Source organism: Podarcis muralis, chromosome 1 (assembly GCF_964188315.1).
Source record: "Podarcis muralis chromosome 1, rPodMur119.hap1.1, whole genome shotgun sequence".
NCBI classification, from domain to species: domain Eukaryota; kingdom Metazoa; phylum Chordata; class Lepidosauria; order Squamata; family Lacertidae; genus Podarcis; species Podarcis muralis.
In genome coordinates, this window is record NC_135655.1 from 3601426 (window position 1) to 3619283 (window position 17858).

Here is a 17858-nt window from a genome sequence, read left to right on the forward strand (position 1 = left end):
TCAATTTCATTGGCTATGCTTCATCAAGTTTGGGAAAATATTCTTTTTAAAATGCAAAGTTAAGCCAAGCCACACCCCTCTTAGTTTTTATGTGAACCACCCTGAGACCTCCAGGTATAGGGCGGTATAGGTAGGTAAAAGTCAAGGACCTCTGGACAGTTAAGTCCAGTCAAAGGTGACTATGGGGTTGCGCCTCTCATCTCCACTTTCAGGCTGAGGGAGCTGGTGTTAGTCCATAAACAGCTTTCTGGGTCATATAGCCAGCATGACTAAACCCTTCTGGTGCAACGGGACACCGTGACGGAAACCAGAGCGCACGGAAATGCTGTTTAGCTTCCCTCCTCAGTGGTACCTATTTATCTACTTGCACTGGCATGCTTTCGAACTGCTAGGTTGGCAGGAGCAGGGACTGAGCAACGGGAGCTCACCCTGTCGTGGGGATTCGAACCGCAAACCTTCTGATCGGCAAGCCCAAGAGGCTCAGTGGTTTAGACCACAGCGCCACCCGTGTCCCTAGGGCGGTATATAAACTCAATAAATAACAACAACAACAACAACAACAACAACAGCCACTCCAGGCCTCATTACCTGATGATGATACACCCACCAGGCGCTAGTGATGACCCGGGCGTCCCAGGCAGCGCTGTAGCACAGGGCCATCGTGCCGGCCTCGGTGAGCGTCCGTGGAGGGATGGGCTCCCCTGGAACAGAAGCAGCGCCAGAAGCAAGTTAGTATCAGGGAACCCCAACACCAAAGAAAACAGCGCTCTCCAAGTTTAGCATTGCTAAAAGTAAACTTTGTAGTCTTCTCAATGCAGTTTGGGCACATTATTTAGGAGATTTGCTCTGTAGCACAGCAGAGGCAAAATCACGAGACTTCAGCCAACATACCTCTGCTTGCTGAACAAAAAGCAGGAAAATAACTTTTTATTTTTAACAATTTGTATACTGCCTCATCACCACCAAAGTCCTCTAAGCAGTTCACAGAATTTTCAAAAAGCAATAAAATGTAAGGTAGAAAAAAAGCCCTAAAACCAATCACCGTAATAATGACAGACTGTTCTTTTGCCCTCTCAAAATTCACTTTCCTGAAAGCATTTACCTGTTGGATTCTTTATGACACAACTGGTTGCTCCGTGGAGGTCAGCGTGCACGTAGATGTCGCCTTACACAGAGGAAGGGAGACAGAGAGAGGCCAGTGGTGAATATCCCTGCAGCTTTAGTCTAAACCTCTTTTTAATAGACAGCCAGTGTGGTGTAGTGGTTAAGAGCGGTGGACTCGTAATCTGGTGAACCGGGTTTGCTTCCCTGCTCCTCCACATGCAGCTGCTGGGTGACCTTGGGCCAGTCACGCTTCTCTGAAGTCTCTCAGCCCCACTCACCTCACAGAGTGTTTGTTGTGGGGGAGGAAGGGAAAGGAGAATGTGAGCCGCTTTGAGACTCCTTCGGGTAGTGATAAAGCGGAATATCAAATCCAAACTCTTCTTCTTCTTCTTCTTCTTCTTCTTCTTCTTCTTCTTCTTCTTCTTCTTCAAGCTCATCAAGTTGGTGGCCATCACTACATGTTGTAGGAGCAATTTGCACAGTACTCCTTCACACAGAGCGCGGCTGAACTTTATTTAGTAAAGGTAAAGGGACCCCTGACCATTAGGTCCAGTCGCGGACAACTCTGGGGTTGGGGCGCTCATCTTGATTTACTGGCCGAGGGAGCCGGTGTACAGCTTCTGGGTCATGTGGCCAGCAGGACTAAGCCGCTTCTGGCAGAGCAGCGCATGGAACCGCCGTTTACCTTCCCACTGGAGTGGTACCTATTTATCTACTTGCACTTGACATGCTTTCGAACTGCTAGGTTGGCAGGAGCAGGGACTGAGCAATGGGAGCTCACCCCGTCGTGGGGATTTGAACCGCCGACATTCTGATCAGCAAGTCCTAGGCTCTGTGGTTTAACCCACAGCACCACCCGCGTCCCTGAACTTTATTTAGCCTGTCCCAAATCTGGACTGCACCCCAAGTGAGGAGCGAGGCAGACTCACCTGGCCGCAGGTATCTCTTGACGATCATTTCGTTTTGCTGCTGGTCTCTTCCAGCTATAACAAGGTAATTTTCAGAGCTAATGAACCACAGGAATTTCTCAAACCTGCCAGATTACATCAAGCCATCAAGACAGAGCAAGGCATTGGAATAACCAAAAAAAAGACATCTCATGATGTTGTCAGGGAACAGCTCCATATCTTAGGAACATTTAAGCCCGTCCCTTGCCAACCCCACTCAACTGAAAGAGGAATGGCAAGTTCCTCCCAACCCAAAGCTTAAAACACCTGGATCTTAAGCACTGAGTACTTAACTCACATCACACAGACAAGAACATGCAAAAGATGTTCAGATAATTCACTTGCTTATATCCGTGCACAGACACTCACCAGAACACCTTCCTCGCTTTCTGAATAGTGGAAACCGTTTGAACTTCTTTCAGTGTTTGCTTGGTCTTCTTTTCCGCTGATTTGAAGGCCTTTTTTGGCAAACAAACAAACAAAGCAAGCAAGCAAAGAGTTAAGGATGTGAGAAAAGTTCTGCTAGATCAGGCCAATGTCCCACCTAGTCCAGCATCTGGTTCTCACGGTGACTGAACAGTTGCCCGTGGGAAAACAGTAAGCAGGATTTGGGCACAAGAGCAGTTCTTCCCTCCTGTGAGTTCCAGCAACTAGAATTTGGAATTTAAAGAGATCTCCCAAGTTGCAATGAACTAGTGTAGGCAATGCAAATGGCAGATGGAGGAGTTTGGATTTGATATCCCGCTTTATCACTACCCGTAGGAGTCTCAAAGCGGCTAACAATCTCCTTTCCCTTCCTCCCCTACAACAAACACTCTGTGAGGTGAGTGGGGCTGAGAGACTTCAGAGAAGTGTGACTAGCCCAAGGTCACCCAGCAGCTGCATGTGGAGGAGCGGGGAAGCGAACCCGGTTCCCCAGATTACGAGTCTGCTGCTCTTAACCACTACACCACACTGGCTCTCCTCAGGTGCTCAAAATGACCAGTATTCTGTTCCTGGACCTGCCTATGTGCTGCCTATACCTGCGGGTGGCTTACAACATGTTTGCCTTTGACCATCTTGCTCTTAACTGCTGCTGGATCAGAAGCAGACACTCTGGATTCACCAGCAGCAGGCTTGGAGGGTTTGCCCCCAGACTCCACAAGGCTATTCTCTTGAATTCGGCTCACTTGCCACTAAACCTTTTTATCAGGGGCGGAGGAAGAGACCCTTTTGCAGGCAGGAAGAGACCTTTTTCAGCTCCAGGGCCAGATCCATACCCCTTCATTGGCCATTTTCAGACTTACCTCCAATCTTAGCACCATGGGATGAGAGGGCAAAAATGTGCACTGCCAGCTTTTACTACGAAAGAGAACAGAGGCTTATCTCTGATCTTAGCACTTAGCCCTAAGATGAAAGAGAAGAGATCCCTTGTCTTCAATCTTAGCACTTAGCACTTAGATCAGAGATAACAGATCTCTGTGCAGGACGTAATATGACTTCAGGTGACCGACAAGTGCGCTTGGTTTGCATAAGATTCGGAGGTCAAATTCGCAGGCCTGGCAGGCTTGGCTGGGCCCATGGGCTGGAGGTTTCAAGTACAGTAGTACCTTGGTTTACGAACTTAATCCGTTCCGGAAGTCCGTTCTTAAACCAAAGCATTCTTCAACCAAGGTGTGCTTTCCCATAGCAGCAGGGGACTCAATTTACAAATGGAACTCACTCAACAGGAAGTGAAACATGTTCTGCTTCCAAGGCAAAGTTCACAAACCAAAACACCTACTTCCGGGTTTGCAGCGTTCTTCATCCAAGTTGTTCATAAACTAAGCTGTTCTTAAACCAAGGCACCACTGTACTGGAGCTTATTTTCGGTCGATGTATATGAACCGTGAAAATTGTGAAAAGCTCCAAGCAGACTGGAAAGAGTTGCTTATGGCTGCTGCCATAACGTGTCTCGAAGGAAGAAAGGCAAAGAAATCACCAACGCACCTTCTCTGCAGCTTCCACCGTTTTCTGGGTTTTTCTGGCTGCGTGCCTCTTGTGATCGTAATACCTGGGAGAGAAGCAGCTGTGTCAATGTCTCCAACCCATTCCCTTCTTCCGTTAGGATTACGGCCCGTTTGCCTTTCCATGCAAGATGCCTTATACGCCCACATAAATAGCGCAGAACCACATGATTTGGAAGATGCGAATTGTCAATTTGTTCAGAAGGAGTGCTAATGAAAGCGCTTCGTCCACACTTAATGACTCCCTGGAATAAGTCAGTGGTGGGGGTGGGAATGGAAAGCTGGCCTAATGCTCTGCAGAGAGATTTGAAGTAATGGATCTCAGAAAGATCTTGTTGCCTTGGGCAGGACCAAAAGAAATGCAATTAAGGAGGCGAGAGGAACCCCTTGATTCCTTGGCACTAAACTGGTCCTATATCCCAGGGCCGCTTTCAGGGGCAACCCCAGCCAAACACTCGAGCCCCTTACTTTTTGGCATTGGCATAAGCAGACAAGCTGAGATCCAAGTCCACCAGCAGGGGCTTGTTCTTCTGGGGCTTGGGAAGTGGTTTGGCTTTCTTCTTCTGCTTCCTCCCGCTCTGCGGCTCTTCTGCCACCTCCCCTTCCGCTTCCTCCTCCTCTTCTGAGAGCATGTAAGGGTTCCTAGCCAAGCAGAAAAGACAGGCATTGCAAAAGTCCAGGGCCAAAAATGTCGACACTTTTTTTATTTTATTTTTTTAAAGGATGTGCACTGCTAGCTGCAGGAAGACCAAATGAAATGTCCTGACCAGGATTTCCCATTCATTCTGTTGATTGCGCACACGATCTGCGGCCTAATAATACAGTAAAATTCTGCATTGTTTTCTGTGCCCAGAAAGCTGAATTCAGCAGAGTTATTACACACGTCACGTGTGTTTTCCGTTGTCTGTTCTGTGTGGTTTATTCTGCTTCTGTCAGTCGTAAGGAGGGGAAAGGAAGTCATCCGACACTGGCAGGGGCGGGCAAGAGCTGAGGTTTAATTACTTAGTGCAGGGGTAGCCAATCTGACACCCTCCATATGTTCTTGGGCTCATGTATAAAAAGGTAAAGGTAAAAGGTAAAGGACCCCTGGACGGTTAAGTCCAGTCAAAGACAACTATGGCGTTGCGGCACTCATCTCGCTTTCAGGCCGAGGGAGCTGGTGTTTGTCCGCAGACAGCTTTCCAGGTCATGTGGCCAGCAGGACTAAACTGCTTCTGGCGCAATGGGACACTGTGACGGAAACCAGAGCGCACAGAAACGCCGTTTACCTTCCCGCCACAACGGTACCTATTTATCTCCTTGCACTGGTGTGCTTTCGAAATGCTAGGTTGGCAGGAGCTGGGAGAGAGCAACGGGAGCTCACCCTGTCGTGGGGATTTGAACTGCCAACCTTCCGATTGGCAAGCCCAAGAGGCTCAGTGGTTTAGACCACAGCGCAACCTGCGTCCCTATTGGGCTCATGTATAAGCATGTATAGGCTCTTGAGAGGCCAGAGGCACATTGCTGGGACAACTCCCGAGTTGGGACAACTGGCTAAAATGTTTTTCAATGTTTTAAACAGTTCCAATTTTGGCTCCTCTGTTTTGTTTTTGTCGGGTTGGGGTTGGGGTTGGTTAAATGTTCAGTTGGGTTTGGCAGTTATTTCAATTTGGGTATAAACATAAAGTGTTCATTATTGTCATTATTGTTACTATTGTTATTATTGATTTCTATTGATTTACAGTGGTGCCCCGCAAGACGAATGGCTCGCAAGACGAAAAACTCGCTAGACGAAAGGGTTTTCCGTTTTTTGAGTCGTTCCGCAAGACGAATTTCCCTATGGGGTTGCTTTGCAAGACGAAACGTCTTGAGAGTTCTTGCGAGTTTGTTTCCTTTTTCTTAAAGCCACTAAGCCGTTAATAGCCGTGCTTCGCAAGAGGTCCCATTTTCAGCTATTCACAGTCCCACTCCCCCAATTCTGCCTAACCCTGAACCTCCTAACAAAGGAGTTTCAATACACACACACACCCCAACCACCCCTTTCCAGCGCGTTTCTCCCACCTGCCCGGCGCTTACTTCAGGAGCATCGTGATGTGGTTGGTCTGCAGCTTCAGCTCTTTGATGGCGCTCGCCACGGGGTCTCCCTGGGCCTGGGCTTCTTTGACAATAGCGCCAATCTCCGTCCAGTCAATCTGGTTAGCTAAGGCGCTCCGGACCACCTGGATGGCTCGGTCAACTATCTCCAGGTTCATTTCCACAAGCTCCCCTTTCACCTTGTCAATTTCCTTTGGGAAAGTGAAGGAGACCAAAATAGCAGCAGCTGAGATTCTCTGGAGTATGACAAATGGACCGAAGCCAACAATTTATGGGGTTATCACGGTGGTACGATAACAACCCTTTACCTGAGCTTGATGGAGAGCTTCAAGCCGGTGCTCATGGTCCTTCCGAACATTTTCCAGCTTCTTCAGTGCTTGTTTCTCCTTTCAGGACAAAATGAAGGAGGAAAGGAAGACGGGTGGTGATTTGATGCTCATGCCAACTCAGGCAGCGTGAGCTGAAGGAAAGCAGGAGGGGAGGGAAGGCTGCAAGCAGGTAGCTAGAAGGAGCCACTCTGGTCTATGGGGGAAAGGAGTAGACCTGGCAGGTCTGGAAGCAGCTGGCAGGCAGTTCATCTCCTGAATCACCCCAAGCTGACAAGACGCAGGAGCCAAGGCTGTGCCTTACTCTGTATTAGCAAAAGCAGGGAAGCTATCTCACAGAGAGCTCCATGTGTGTTTGACAGCAGCAAAACTTTCCCCTCTAATGCTGAAGCAATTAGGGTTCTCTGCAGGGACAAGAGTAAAATTCTCCCCATCTGAACGACAATCCACAGCTGGCAACTGGCTCCTTAGGGAAGCCACAAGGTGTTGTGTCAAATGCTAATTCTTTCACGAGGTCGGTACCTGCTGCAATGCCTTCAGGTCTATCTTCTGTCCTTCCAGCTTGGAGTAAAATTCATCCACTGCCTTCCAAAAGAGATGAAAACTTTTAAAAATATTTATATATATGTATCAGGAAGTTGTTTTTCATTTCTCATAAAAAATAAAAGTTCAGAACAAAACCAATTACATCCCAAAAGGCCCTTGAGTTAGATTTCCTTCAATCTCAAACTCTGAAGTTTGAGTTCAGAATTCACTCGAGCAAAGCAACTTTCTGTGTCGCAGCTGCCGCATTCTGGTGACGCTCAAAAGTACCGATGCCACCACCCGCCACTTCAAAAATCTGTACAGTGGTGCCCCGCAAGACGAATGCCTCGCAAGACGGAAAACCCGCTAGATGAAAGGGTTTTCCGTTTTTGAGTTGCTTCGCAAGACAATTTTCCCTATGGGCTTGCTTCGCAAGACGAAACGTCTTGCTAGTCTTGCATGTTTTTTTTCGCTCCCCCCCCCCTTTTTCTAAGCCGCTAAGCCGCTAACAGCCTTTTAGCAGCTTAGCCGCTAATCCTTTAATAGCCGCTAAGCCGCTAAACTGCTAATAGCGCTAATCCGCTTAGCCGCTAATAGGGTTGCTTCGCAAGACGAAAAAACCGCTACACGAAGAGAATCACGGAACGGATTCTTTTCGTCTTGCGAGGCACCACTGTATCTCAAAATCCTAAACTTGGCTCTTAAACCGCTATGCTGTATTCAGATCCATCTTGCTGCAACCAGTTGGCAGGATTCTAACTCAGTGGCCATAGGGGCTTCCCAGTACCACCTGACACAATAAAAAATTGCACCCCAGTTATAAAAGACAATAAATACCAAACACAGGACCGTACCTTGTTGAAAGAGTCAAACTCCACGTACGGACATCTTGTGTGTTGTGAAAACAAGAAAGGGTGAAATTCCTCATATCTGCAAGGCACACATTGGATACTGTAGCAGCAGCAAACCAAAAGCAGCTAATGCTATTCTAGGCTGCATCAAAAAAGAGCAGAGGGCCATTCTAAGGTTGGAGCTGACTTATTTAGTGGAGCATGGAATTGCCACTGTACAGCTCCTTTTTGGGCCGGTCATAAGAAGATTCACGAAACAGAGTGTCAGATGCTGATGGTGGTTGCTCGTGAGTAACCAGGCAGGACTCCGACCTGTCTTTTACAGGTTTTTATTGTGAAAACTATTTACAGCGCAGATCTACCAAGTTCATGTCCGTCTCAGTCACTTGCAGAATCCGGGAGTGGCCCCTTCCGGCTTCTCCCCCAACATAAGAATTTCAGCATCCCAAGCCTCCTCCTCCCCTCCTCGCCTTTCACCCCTCTGCGCAAGCTGGGCGACGGAAGGGGCGTGCGTCCCTCCTGGCCAGGTGAGGCGCTGGGGCTCTCCGCAGCCTCCTCAAGCCCTTTCCTCGCTTGGCTGGCCCCTTCCCCCTCTTCTCCACTGGAAGTGTGGCTTTTCCCACTGCTGGAAGAGGAACTGCTCCTCAGGAGCTTCGGAGGCTCTCTGTATCCCAACAGCCCCCCCCCCGCCTCCCCCCCGTTACAATGGCAGTCCCGACACAGAGATTAAAATCTGCGTATCTCATTGTCAGAGTTCCCTTGGGACCGCACCAACACAAGTACACACAGAGAGAGTTGTTCTCTGGACGTATTTCAGGAATATTTGGACTATTTGGCTTTGAGATATTGAGTTGCGTGTGCCATTATTATTTTGGCATTCTACACATTAATTAAGATTTCATGAATTAGAAACTGTTGATATGTCATACATTTTGTTAACAAATTTTTGTAAACATAGTTGTTACCTGAGATTCCTGCATTGCAGGGGTTGGACTAGATGACCCTTAAGGTCCCTTTTCCAACTCTACAATTCTATGATTCTATGACCAGCAGGAAAGTGAGGGGCCAAAAAGGAGTCTCCCTTCAAAATACATACGTGAGGATTTCTTCTGGAGGCTTGTTGGGTTCCAGACTTGGCTTTTTCTCCCTCTTCTGAATGATATAACCCTGCCAAAAAAAGAGAAGTAGAGAAACCCTGAGCAGCATTTCTTTTCAGTTTTCTTTTTCTTGGAATTATTGTGATTATTATGGTTTTTATTTTTAGCTAGCCATCAATAATGGCGAGTTAGACCAGAGCCTACAAGACAGCCTGGGGTGAGAGGATGGGAGAGACTAGAAGCTTGGGTCACAAAAAAGTGGAAGGTAAGCACTAGGCCAGAGCGCATTGGAAGAAGAAACTAAGGATCTCAACAAGACGACCACAAAATCCAAATTTGTACACCTTCTCCAGAATACATCATTTGATATGAGAAGGGTGAAACCACAGCTATTTTTGCATGAGGTTCTCTGGGCTCCCCTCCTCCTTGGTCCAATAAGTCTGCCTTCTGCATCACGGTCCCAGACTTCCTCCACTTCTGGGCTAGGGAGCTTGAGAATGTTGACTAAACCCACCCCTCCCTGGAAGATCTGCAATGGCAACGTTTGAACATTGCTTCTCTGGAACCCATGGGGTGTGCAAAAATCAGAGCACTTCAACCATGAGCTACCTTGCCGTTAAAGTTGTCTGTGATCGCCATATATTCTTCTGCTTTCTGTAGCGCAGCAAGCACCTTTTCAACATCTAAAAAGAGAAAAAAAGGAATCCAAGATTTTTGAGGCTGTGGCTTCCTGCCGTGCTACAGCATATTCTCTGCATACTGGAGGCAGCCTTGGGCCACATCAGATCATCTGTCCACCTAATCCCATGATGGGAACCTGAAGCCTCCAAATGCTATTAGACTGCAACTCCCATCATCTCTGACCACTGATGATGCTGGCTGGTGGCTGGTGTTGATGCAGCCCAGGAAGAGCTGGAGGGCAACAGGTACCTCATCCCTGATCTAAGCTCAATGTTGTCAACAAACTCTCCAGGGTTTCAGACAGGATAACTATTGGCAAAACTTATTGGTGTTACGCAACTTTCTGACTAGTTGCAGGACCTTAGCCAGACCTGGCAGAGTACACGCAGAATCCACGGAAGCAATTGGCTGCAGACAGGATAGACGAAGCAGGAACCAGCAACTTGTAGTTAGGTGTTTATTATATACAGTGGACTATTTACAGGAACAGAACACGGATCTTTTACTAGCTCTCTCTGACACGACTCACAACTCCTACACTGACACACAGAACTCTGAACCTCTGAACTCTGGAACTAACACATTCCAGTTAGTAAGCCATTAATTATCACTCCTTTGAGAGAGCTTGACGAATCAGGGAGCGGTCTCCATGTCTCTGTTATCACCAGGCAGACTTACTCCTTCAGATGATTGCCTTCTGGCTGTCAGCCATACCTTAATTGACTCTGTGTGAGTAGCTGCACGTACACGGTTTCCCAACAATAACAGTGGTACCTCTGGTTACGAACAGGATCCATTCTGGAGGCCCGGCCATATCCCAAAAATGTCATAACCAGAGGACTGCTTCTGCACACACACGCAGCGCCGCAGAGTTCTTCTGCAGACGCGCGAGTGGCAAACCCACTCCCGGGTTTGCCGCGGCTGTAACCCAAAGATTCTGTAACCTGGAGGTTATGCAACACGAGGTACCACTGTATTTTTTCAGCCTTGCCTAGAGATGCTGGGGATATGATCAAGCCCAGAGCTGCAGACTGGCCCCGAGGCTGGTTTAGGAGAATGAGAATTAAGCATTTCCAAAGCATCAGCTGTGTTAGCTTCGTACAGTGACACCTTAAAGCAGTGGTTCTCAAAGTGTGCAGGAGAGGATGGCAAGTGTAGTGGGAGATTCAAAGACAATCAAGGAAACATTTAAACATTTCAGTGTAGTATAGTATAGTATAAAAATATTCTTTATAAATGAAGTTACCTGGCAAAAGCTCACACCTCTCATGGAGTTTGTATACATATTTAAGGTACATAGAGAAGATGCTCATTTCTAATTATATTTTGGGAATTATTCATGTTCTTATGCAAGCTGCATTGTTTTATACTTTCTGGGTGTCCCATGATCACATTATAAAGCAATTGTGTTCTATGTTATAAATCAGTTGCTAGTTTCTTTTTGTTTCCTCATGTATTTCTTAGCAATAAAAAAATTGCCAAGAGCAAATTGTTATTCTGAAAGTGTGACCCAGAAAAAGAAGTCTGAAAACCAGTGCATTATAGGCTAACTAATTTATTATGGTTTCAGCATGGACTCATGCACACAATATTAGCTGGCAGGTATGTAAAGAAGGAAAGTGTAGGTTGGGAGGTGAATGAGGTGCAAAAATAACAGACCGTAATGATCAGAGCTGAAATATATACCCTATACAAACACCTTTAACCTTTTGAGCAGCATATTGGTGATAACTGCTGAGATGATCGACTTAACACCACTCGTACGTCAGGGAACCACTCACAAGAAACAGGGAATTAACCAGGCCTAATTGATGAAATTAAAATGATACACCACACTGCGTAACACAAAGATCTTGAAATACCAGGCAGGCATTATGCAGCTCTGTCATGTGACATGCAAAAGAGTGTGCGGCGCATTTCGCAATGAAATGTCTGGTCACTTGCCTTTCCCTTCTATCTGTTCTGCTTTGGCGTTACTGGAAATTCCCGCTTCCATCAGGCAGTGCTCGATAAGTGTGGCTCCATAAGCTATAAAAAGTGGAGGAAGGGAGAGGACCATTTATAAGACCAAACAATTAGCCAGAGACATGGATTTAAAAGAATCCCCCCCCCAGGAATTTGTTTCAAACAAGGCAGAATATGGGACATTTTATACACAGGGGATAAAGAAGCCTCCATCTACAACAACAATTTGTTTAAATAAAATTAAATAAATAAAATAAATAAAATTGTCCAGTAGCACCTTAGAGGTCAACTAAGTTTGTCCTGGTTGGTCTCTAAGGTGCTACTGGACAATTTTTATATTTTTTGATTTCGACTGTGTCAGACCAGCACAGCTACCTACCTGAATCAACAATTTGTTTAGTCTGTCCCTTCCCAGCCCCAAACAAATATATGTCATTTTAAGTATCGCAGCAAAGACCTTGCACATCTCAAAAACATTACGGCTCTCAAAAGCAATTGGCTATTACTGGAAGAAATATACCTGTTATTTGAGGTTCCAACAGGTTCTCTTAGATATATTTGTAATCCTGCTTTTTTCCTCTAGTGCTCAAAGTTGCTGACAAACTTTGAAAAACAGAACATAGCTTATTGCTGATTTCAATCTTAACGTAAATGGTACTTACGAAGGTGGGGATTTAGGACTCTCTTTAGCTGGTCCCCTTTCGGTGCACTGGCTATTATTTCTGTCAACCTGTTAAGTGGGAGATGGGGAGGAAGGTCACCCCACAAAAAGAATACATTGCTATAGAATGATATTGAAGAGGAAAGCACATTGTGAACATAAGAAGGGTCTGCCATATCAGGCCAAGAGCCCATCTAGTCCAGCCTCCTCGTCTCACAGTGACCAGCCAGATGACCGTGGGAAACCTGCAAATAAGATCTGAGCACAAGAGCCTTCTCCCCTCCTCTGGTTTCCAGCAACTCGCATTGAGAAGCAGTAAAGTGGGACCTCGTGTTACGGATAGGATCCGTTCCAGAGGCCCATCCGTAACGTGAAATGCCCACAACTCAAAGCGCTGCGTCTGCGCAGGTGTGCGGTGCGATTTGGCACTTCTCTGCATGTGGCGAAACCCGGAAGTAACCCGTTCCGGTACTTCCAGGTTGCCGCAGGACGTAACGCGAAAAGACGCAACATGAAGCGGACGCAACATGAGGTATGACTGTATTGCTTCTAACTGCGAAGACAGAGCATAGCCGTGGTGGCCAGTAGCCACTGACAGCCCTCTCCACCTCCATGAATTTGTCTAATCCCATATCCCCAAAGATAAAATTAATATATTCCTATATGCAACAACAGCAGCGAGAACGTTGGTGGCCAGTTACTGGAAAGGAAATAACATCCCAACAAAAAGGGAATGGCTAAGTAAACTATGTGAGTATCTGGAGTTAGCAAAATTGATGGACATAAGAAGGCATAAATCTAAAACTATGGTACAGAAACAATGGGAATGCTTAAATGAATATTTACACAAACAGGGATCAAACACGAACATTTGGTTGTGCTTAGAATTTATATATTGCAATGTCTGAAGTATGAATTTGGAATTATTATGAAAAGTATTTTTTCTCTTCGTCCTTTTTCTTCTTTTTTTATCTTTCGTCTTTCTTCTTTTCTAGTCTGCATTCCGGAAAATTGTGTAGATAAATGTTTTTATTTATGGTTATGTATTGTTTTTATTTCTTTTTTTCCTTTTCATTTTTTTGTAACATCTAATAAAATTTAATAAAAATGATAATTTTTTTAACGAAAAGATTTTGTCTAATCCCAGGCTGGTGCCATCCCTGCTCCCTGTGGCAGGGAGTTCCACAGTTTGACTTTGCGCTGTGTGAAAAAGCCCTTTCTTTTTTCTGTGCTGAATCTTCCAACATTCAGCTTCAATGGAGCCCTACCAGTTCCAGCATTATGAGACGAGAAAAGCATTTCTCTATCTACTTTTTCTGTGCCATGCATATTTAAAAAAAACTCCTATCATGTTGCCTCTTACTTACTTTTTCTCTAAACTACAAAGTCCCAATAGGGATGCAGGTGGCGCTGTGGGTTAAACCACAGAGCCTAGGACTTGCTGATCAGAAGATCGGCGGTTCGAATCCCTGCGACAGGGTGAGCTCCCGTTGCTCGGTCCCTGCTCCTGCCCACCTAGCAGTTGGAAAGCACGTCAAAGTGCAAGTAGATAAATAGGTACCGCTCCGGTGGGAAGCTAAACGGCGTTTCCGTGCGCTGCTCTGGTTCGCCAGAAGCGGCTTAGTCATGCTGGCCACATGACCCGGAAGCTGTATGCCGGCTCCCTCGGCCAGTAAAGCGAGATGAGCACCACAACCCCAGAGTCGGTCACGACTGGACCTAATGGTCAGGGGTCCCTTTACCTTTACCTTTACAAAGTCCCAAACGACGCAACCTTTCTTCACAGGGGAGTCACTCCATTCCCCTTGACCATTTTGGGTGTCAATCCCAAACCAGAGCAACTTTCCAGCCCAGCAAGCGGGTCTCTGAAAAGCAGCTCTACTCAGTTCTTGGAGAAGGATGGGGCAGGTGCGGATATTGCTTTCTCCCCCAAACTAAATGCTGCACAAAGAACAGAGGTACCTTTCCAAACTGGGCAACGGTGCTGCTGCTTTGGCGTTATCAACCGGGTAGTGTTCCCGCACTGCAAACTTTACATCATCTGCTTCATCCGTGCGAAACCTCAGGATGTTCAGTATTAGGTATTCATGGTCAGTAAGAACAATGTTGCCCTGCAAAAGAGTTTCCAAGCAAAATGCAGGTTTCAACCTATAAAGTCTTTATGGAGCCTCTCCCTGTTTCAGCATTATTATTATTATTAATTACTTCCCTTCATCCTAAAATCCCCAGGCAGATTATAACATTAAAACACTGTATTTAAAACAGCTTAAATCAAATTACGATCACAAAAATAAAGGATACACCTCAAGTGTCAGGCTGTTTTATGGATTTGTAAGCCGCTTTGAGACACTTTATTGTGGAAAGTAATAAAATAGTCAGAAGACAAGGCTGCAATTTTAGTTTCTATGCTGTGGACTTAGATGCTCAACGTTCACCATCCACGCTACCTAAGGAAATTTGGAGGTCTTTAATTAATATTTATTTATTGCTTGTCTGCTTTGCATATGGTATGACGCAATACCCAGCTACTGCCCTTTTGGGTTGTTAGTAATAAACTAAACGAACGAAACTAAACTAAACTAAACGAAGAACCTTCCCCGCAAGTAACAAAGCAGCGACACGAGGGGGAGAGACCAGCCTTTTCGCCTCCAAGACCCGCAGCTCTTTCACCCAGTGACGTAGCGTGGGGGGTGCAGGGGGGGCCGGCTGCACCGGGCGCAACATCTGGGGGTTAGATTTGGGGGCGCAAATCCAAGGGTTAGGTGGCGCAAATCCACGGGTTAGGGGGCGCAAATTACTTGCCTTGCCCCGGGTGCTGACAACCCACGCTACGCCACTGCTTTCACCCTCCACTTACCCTGTCGTACAACTCTATAACCAGATGATAGGCGGCTTCGTCGCTCCCAAACTGGAAATCAACTATCCTGTCGACACCAAGCTGCGTCACACTCACAAGCCTTCTGGTCTTCAGATGCTTGCGACACTGTCAGCGGGGAGAGCACAAACAGGTCTTACAAAGAGACAATGAGGCAGAGTCGTTTGTTCTTCCCCTGCAAAAAGCCCGGGTAGCTGGGGACTCCCACACCCCATAAATAAAAATGCAGATATCGTAGTCTCTCATAAACTTCTGGATCATTTGGAACAGTTGAACAATGGCCTGATAAAAGCAGGAAAAGCATGGTGTTGAGGAGAGTCTACAGTGGTACCTCATGTTACGGACAGGATCCGTTCCGGAGGCCCATCCGTAACGTGAAAAGCCCGCAACTCGAAGTGCTGTGTCTGCGCAGGTGTGCGGCACAATTTAGCGCTTCTGCGCATGCAGCAAAATCCAGAAGTAACCCATTCCGGTACTTCCGGTTTGCCACGGGACACAAGACGAAAACATGCAACCTGAAACGGATGTAACATGAAGTAAAGGTAAAGGGACCCCTGACCATTAGGTCCAGTCGTGACTGACTCTGGGGTTGCGGCGCTCATCTCGCTTTATTGGCAGAGGGAGCCGGCGTACAGCTTCCGGGTCATGTGGCCAGCAGGACTAAGCCGCTTCTGGCAAACCAGAGGAGCGCATGGAAATGCCGTTTACCTTCCCGCCGGAGCAGTACCTATTTATGTACTTGTACTTTGACATGCTTTCGAACTGCTAGATTGGCAGGAGCAGGGACTGAGCAACAAGAGCTCACCCTGTCGCTGGGATTCGAACCGCCGACCTTCTGATCGGCAAGCCCTAGGCTCTGTGGTTTAACCAACAGCGCCACCCGCGTCCCAACATGAAGTATAACTGTATTAAAAAAAAGAAAAACCTATGGGGAAGGTCTGGCAGAAGCAAAGGGTGGAGCAGATGTGACTTTGGCTACCCGAAGACATCACTTGTTTGGCTGCTGAGTCTTAAGCAGCGATAGCTAGCCTGCCTGCTTCCAGAACTCCCTCTGCCACATGAATGCACATATCTATGTAAAACACTCCAAAGCCTTAGAGCATAATTATTCACCTACTCCTGCCAGGAGGAGGACAGATGAGAGCTCTCCATTCAACGAGAAAACTAAGGCACAAGCCTTGCTGTTATTTGGGCCTGTAGTCTCATACTGCAAGGTTCATACGTGAAAATGCAAAATGCTTGTCTGGCTAGCCCCAGAGATGAAACGACAACATTAGCGGCTTGGCATGTTTTCTCTCTCCACCCCAGAAATCTTCAGCATGCAGAGAAAGATGCATTTACCTTCATTGCAAAGCCAGATGGCATCATGTTCTTGGGCCACTCAAACTCTGTTGTGTGAATTCTTATGCCAGATTCCAGGAGAAGCGTAGCCTTGAGGTCTGGCCTAATGACAACAGAAGGCATCAGGGAGCATGCTCTTCCTCCTCTGGGAACTGCAAGCTTGCATTTTTAATTTTTTCAGAATCAAACACTGAATTTGCACGGTGGCATCCACTTGCTCATAATAAATTTATGCAGTTGATAATCATAAAGATCCCCAGAACTGAGGTTTCCCACAAGTAATCACTTGAAGGATCTTTTTAACAATCAAGCAGTATATAATTTTTATGAACTAAACAATGTTTAGATACTCAGGGAAAGTAGTGTGGAAAAGCAAGGACAGGTGAACCTTCTCCCTACGTTTAACAACAGCACGGGGAGAACACATAATATGGGCATGCTATGCAGGGGAGGAAGGAGAGAGAGAGGTTGTAATCATTCACATTTAAATGAAGAATACAGAAGAAAGCAGAGGGGGAAACATACACCTGAATCTTTGGAGAAGTGTCCCATTAATTTTAATGCATCTTGATTTCATGTACTTGTGAAAAAGACAACATTCATAGGAAGCAGGTACATGTTCCAACTTCCTTTTCATACCTAGTGTTCTAGTTTTGTTTGGCTATTTTATCTCACTGAAGATTGAGATACATGTAAGACACACATACAGATTCAAAAGTTAGAAATACTCTGAAGAGAGCTGGGATACTAACCTGTGACTCTCCAGATGTTGCTGGACTGCAGCTCCCTGACCATTGGCCATGCTGGCTGGGACTGATGGGAGCTGGAATCCAGCAAAATCTGGAGAGCCAAAGGCTTCCTGAATTAAAGAAAACAAGGAAGTTTCAGCTCTTACTTCTGAAGGCGAATAAGGTATGTCTTATTGTCCACATCGTAAACGTTGTTTACTCTCATTCCCAACAAGCTAAAAAAAGAGAGAGGAGAAAAGATATATATTTGTATTTTTACCAGTGTAAGGAAATTTATAGAAGGCTGCTCTTGTTGCAAACACTGAATCTCTTTTTTTTTTATAACAAAGAGCAACTGTCAATCTTATTGTGGGTCAGGCTGGAGGAGGCAGTGAAAGAACTGCTTCTTAAATCAAAAGAACAACAAATTAATTATAACACAAACATCTTTCTGGGCTAAGTCCAATCTGGAGTAGTCTTCTATGCTGATTATCTTGGAACAGGACTACAGTGGTACCTCTGGATGCAAACGGGATCCGTTCTGGAGCCCCATTCACATCCTAAGTAGAACGTAACACATGACTGCGTGTCTGCACGTGTGCGGGTCGTGTTTTGCCACTTCCGCACATGCGCGTGACGTCATTTTGAGTGTCTGCGCATGCGCGAGTGGCAAAACCTAGAAGTAACGGGTTCCGTTCA

At 46.2% G+C, this 17858-nt stretch overlaps 1 protein-coding gene across 1 annotated transcript in view; it reads right to left on the reverse strand.

The window, feature by feature from the left end:
- The window catches only part of NEMF (nuclear export mediator factor), a 41970-nt gene that overhangs the window by 21198 nt on the left and 2914 nt on the right, over nt 1–17858 (reverse strand). The window contains exons 2-19 of the mRNA XM_028717935.2: nt 17327–17395; nt 16432–16534; nt 15073–15198; nt 14178–14326; nt 12217–12284; nt 11534–11617; nt 9518–9591; nt 8908–8978; nt 7815–7890; nt 6958–7020; nt 6418–6495; nt 6092–6300; nt 4505–4678; nt 4020–4083; nt 2421–2509; nt 2034–2137; nt 1103–1165; nt 589–701 (exon numbers count right to left, since the gene is read on the reverse strand). Coding sequence (XP_028573768.2) covers nt 589–701; nt 1103–1165; nt 2034–2137; nt 2421–2509; nt 4020–4083; nt 4505–4678; nt 6092–6300; nt 6418–6495; nt 6958–7020; nt 7815–7890; nt 8908–8978; nt 9518–9591; nt 11534–11617; nt 12217–12284; nt 14178–14326; nt 15073–15198; nt 16432–16534; nt 17327–17395 — 1777 coding nt within the window. The remainder of the gene's footprint in view (nt 1–588; nt 702–1102; nt 1166–2033; nt 2138–2420; nt 2510–4019; nt 4084–4504; nt 4679–6091; nt 6301–6417; nt 6496–6957; nt 7021–7814; nt 7891–8907; nt 8979–9517; nt 9592–11533; nt 11618–12216; nt 12285–14177; nt 14327–15072; nt 15199–16431; nt 16535–17326; nt 17396–17858) is intronic.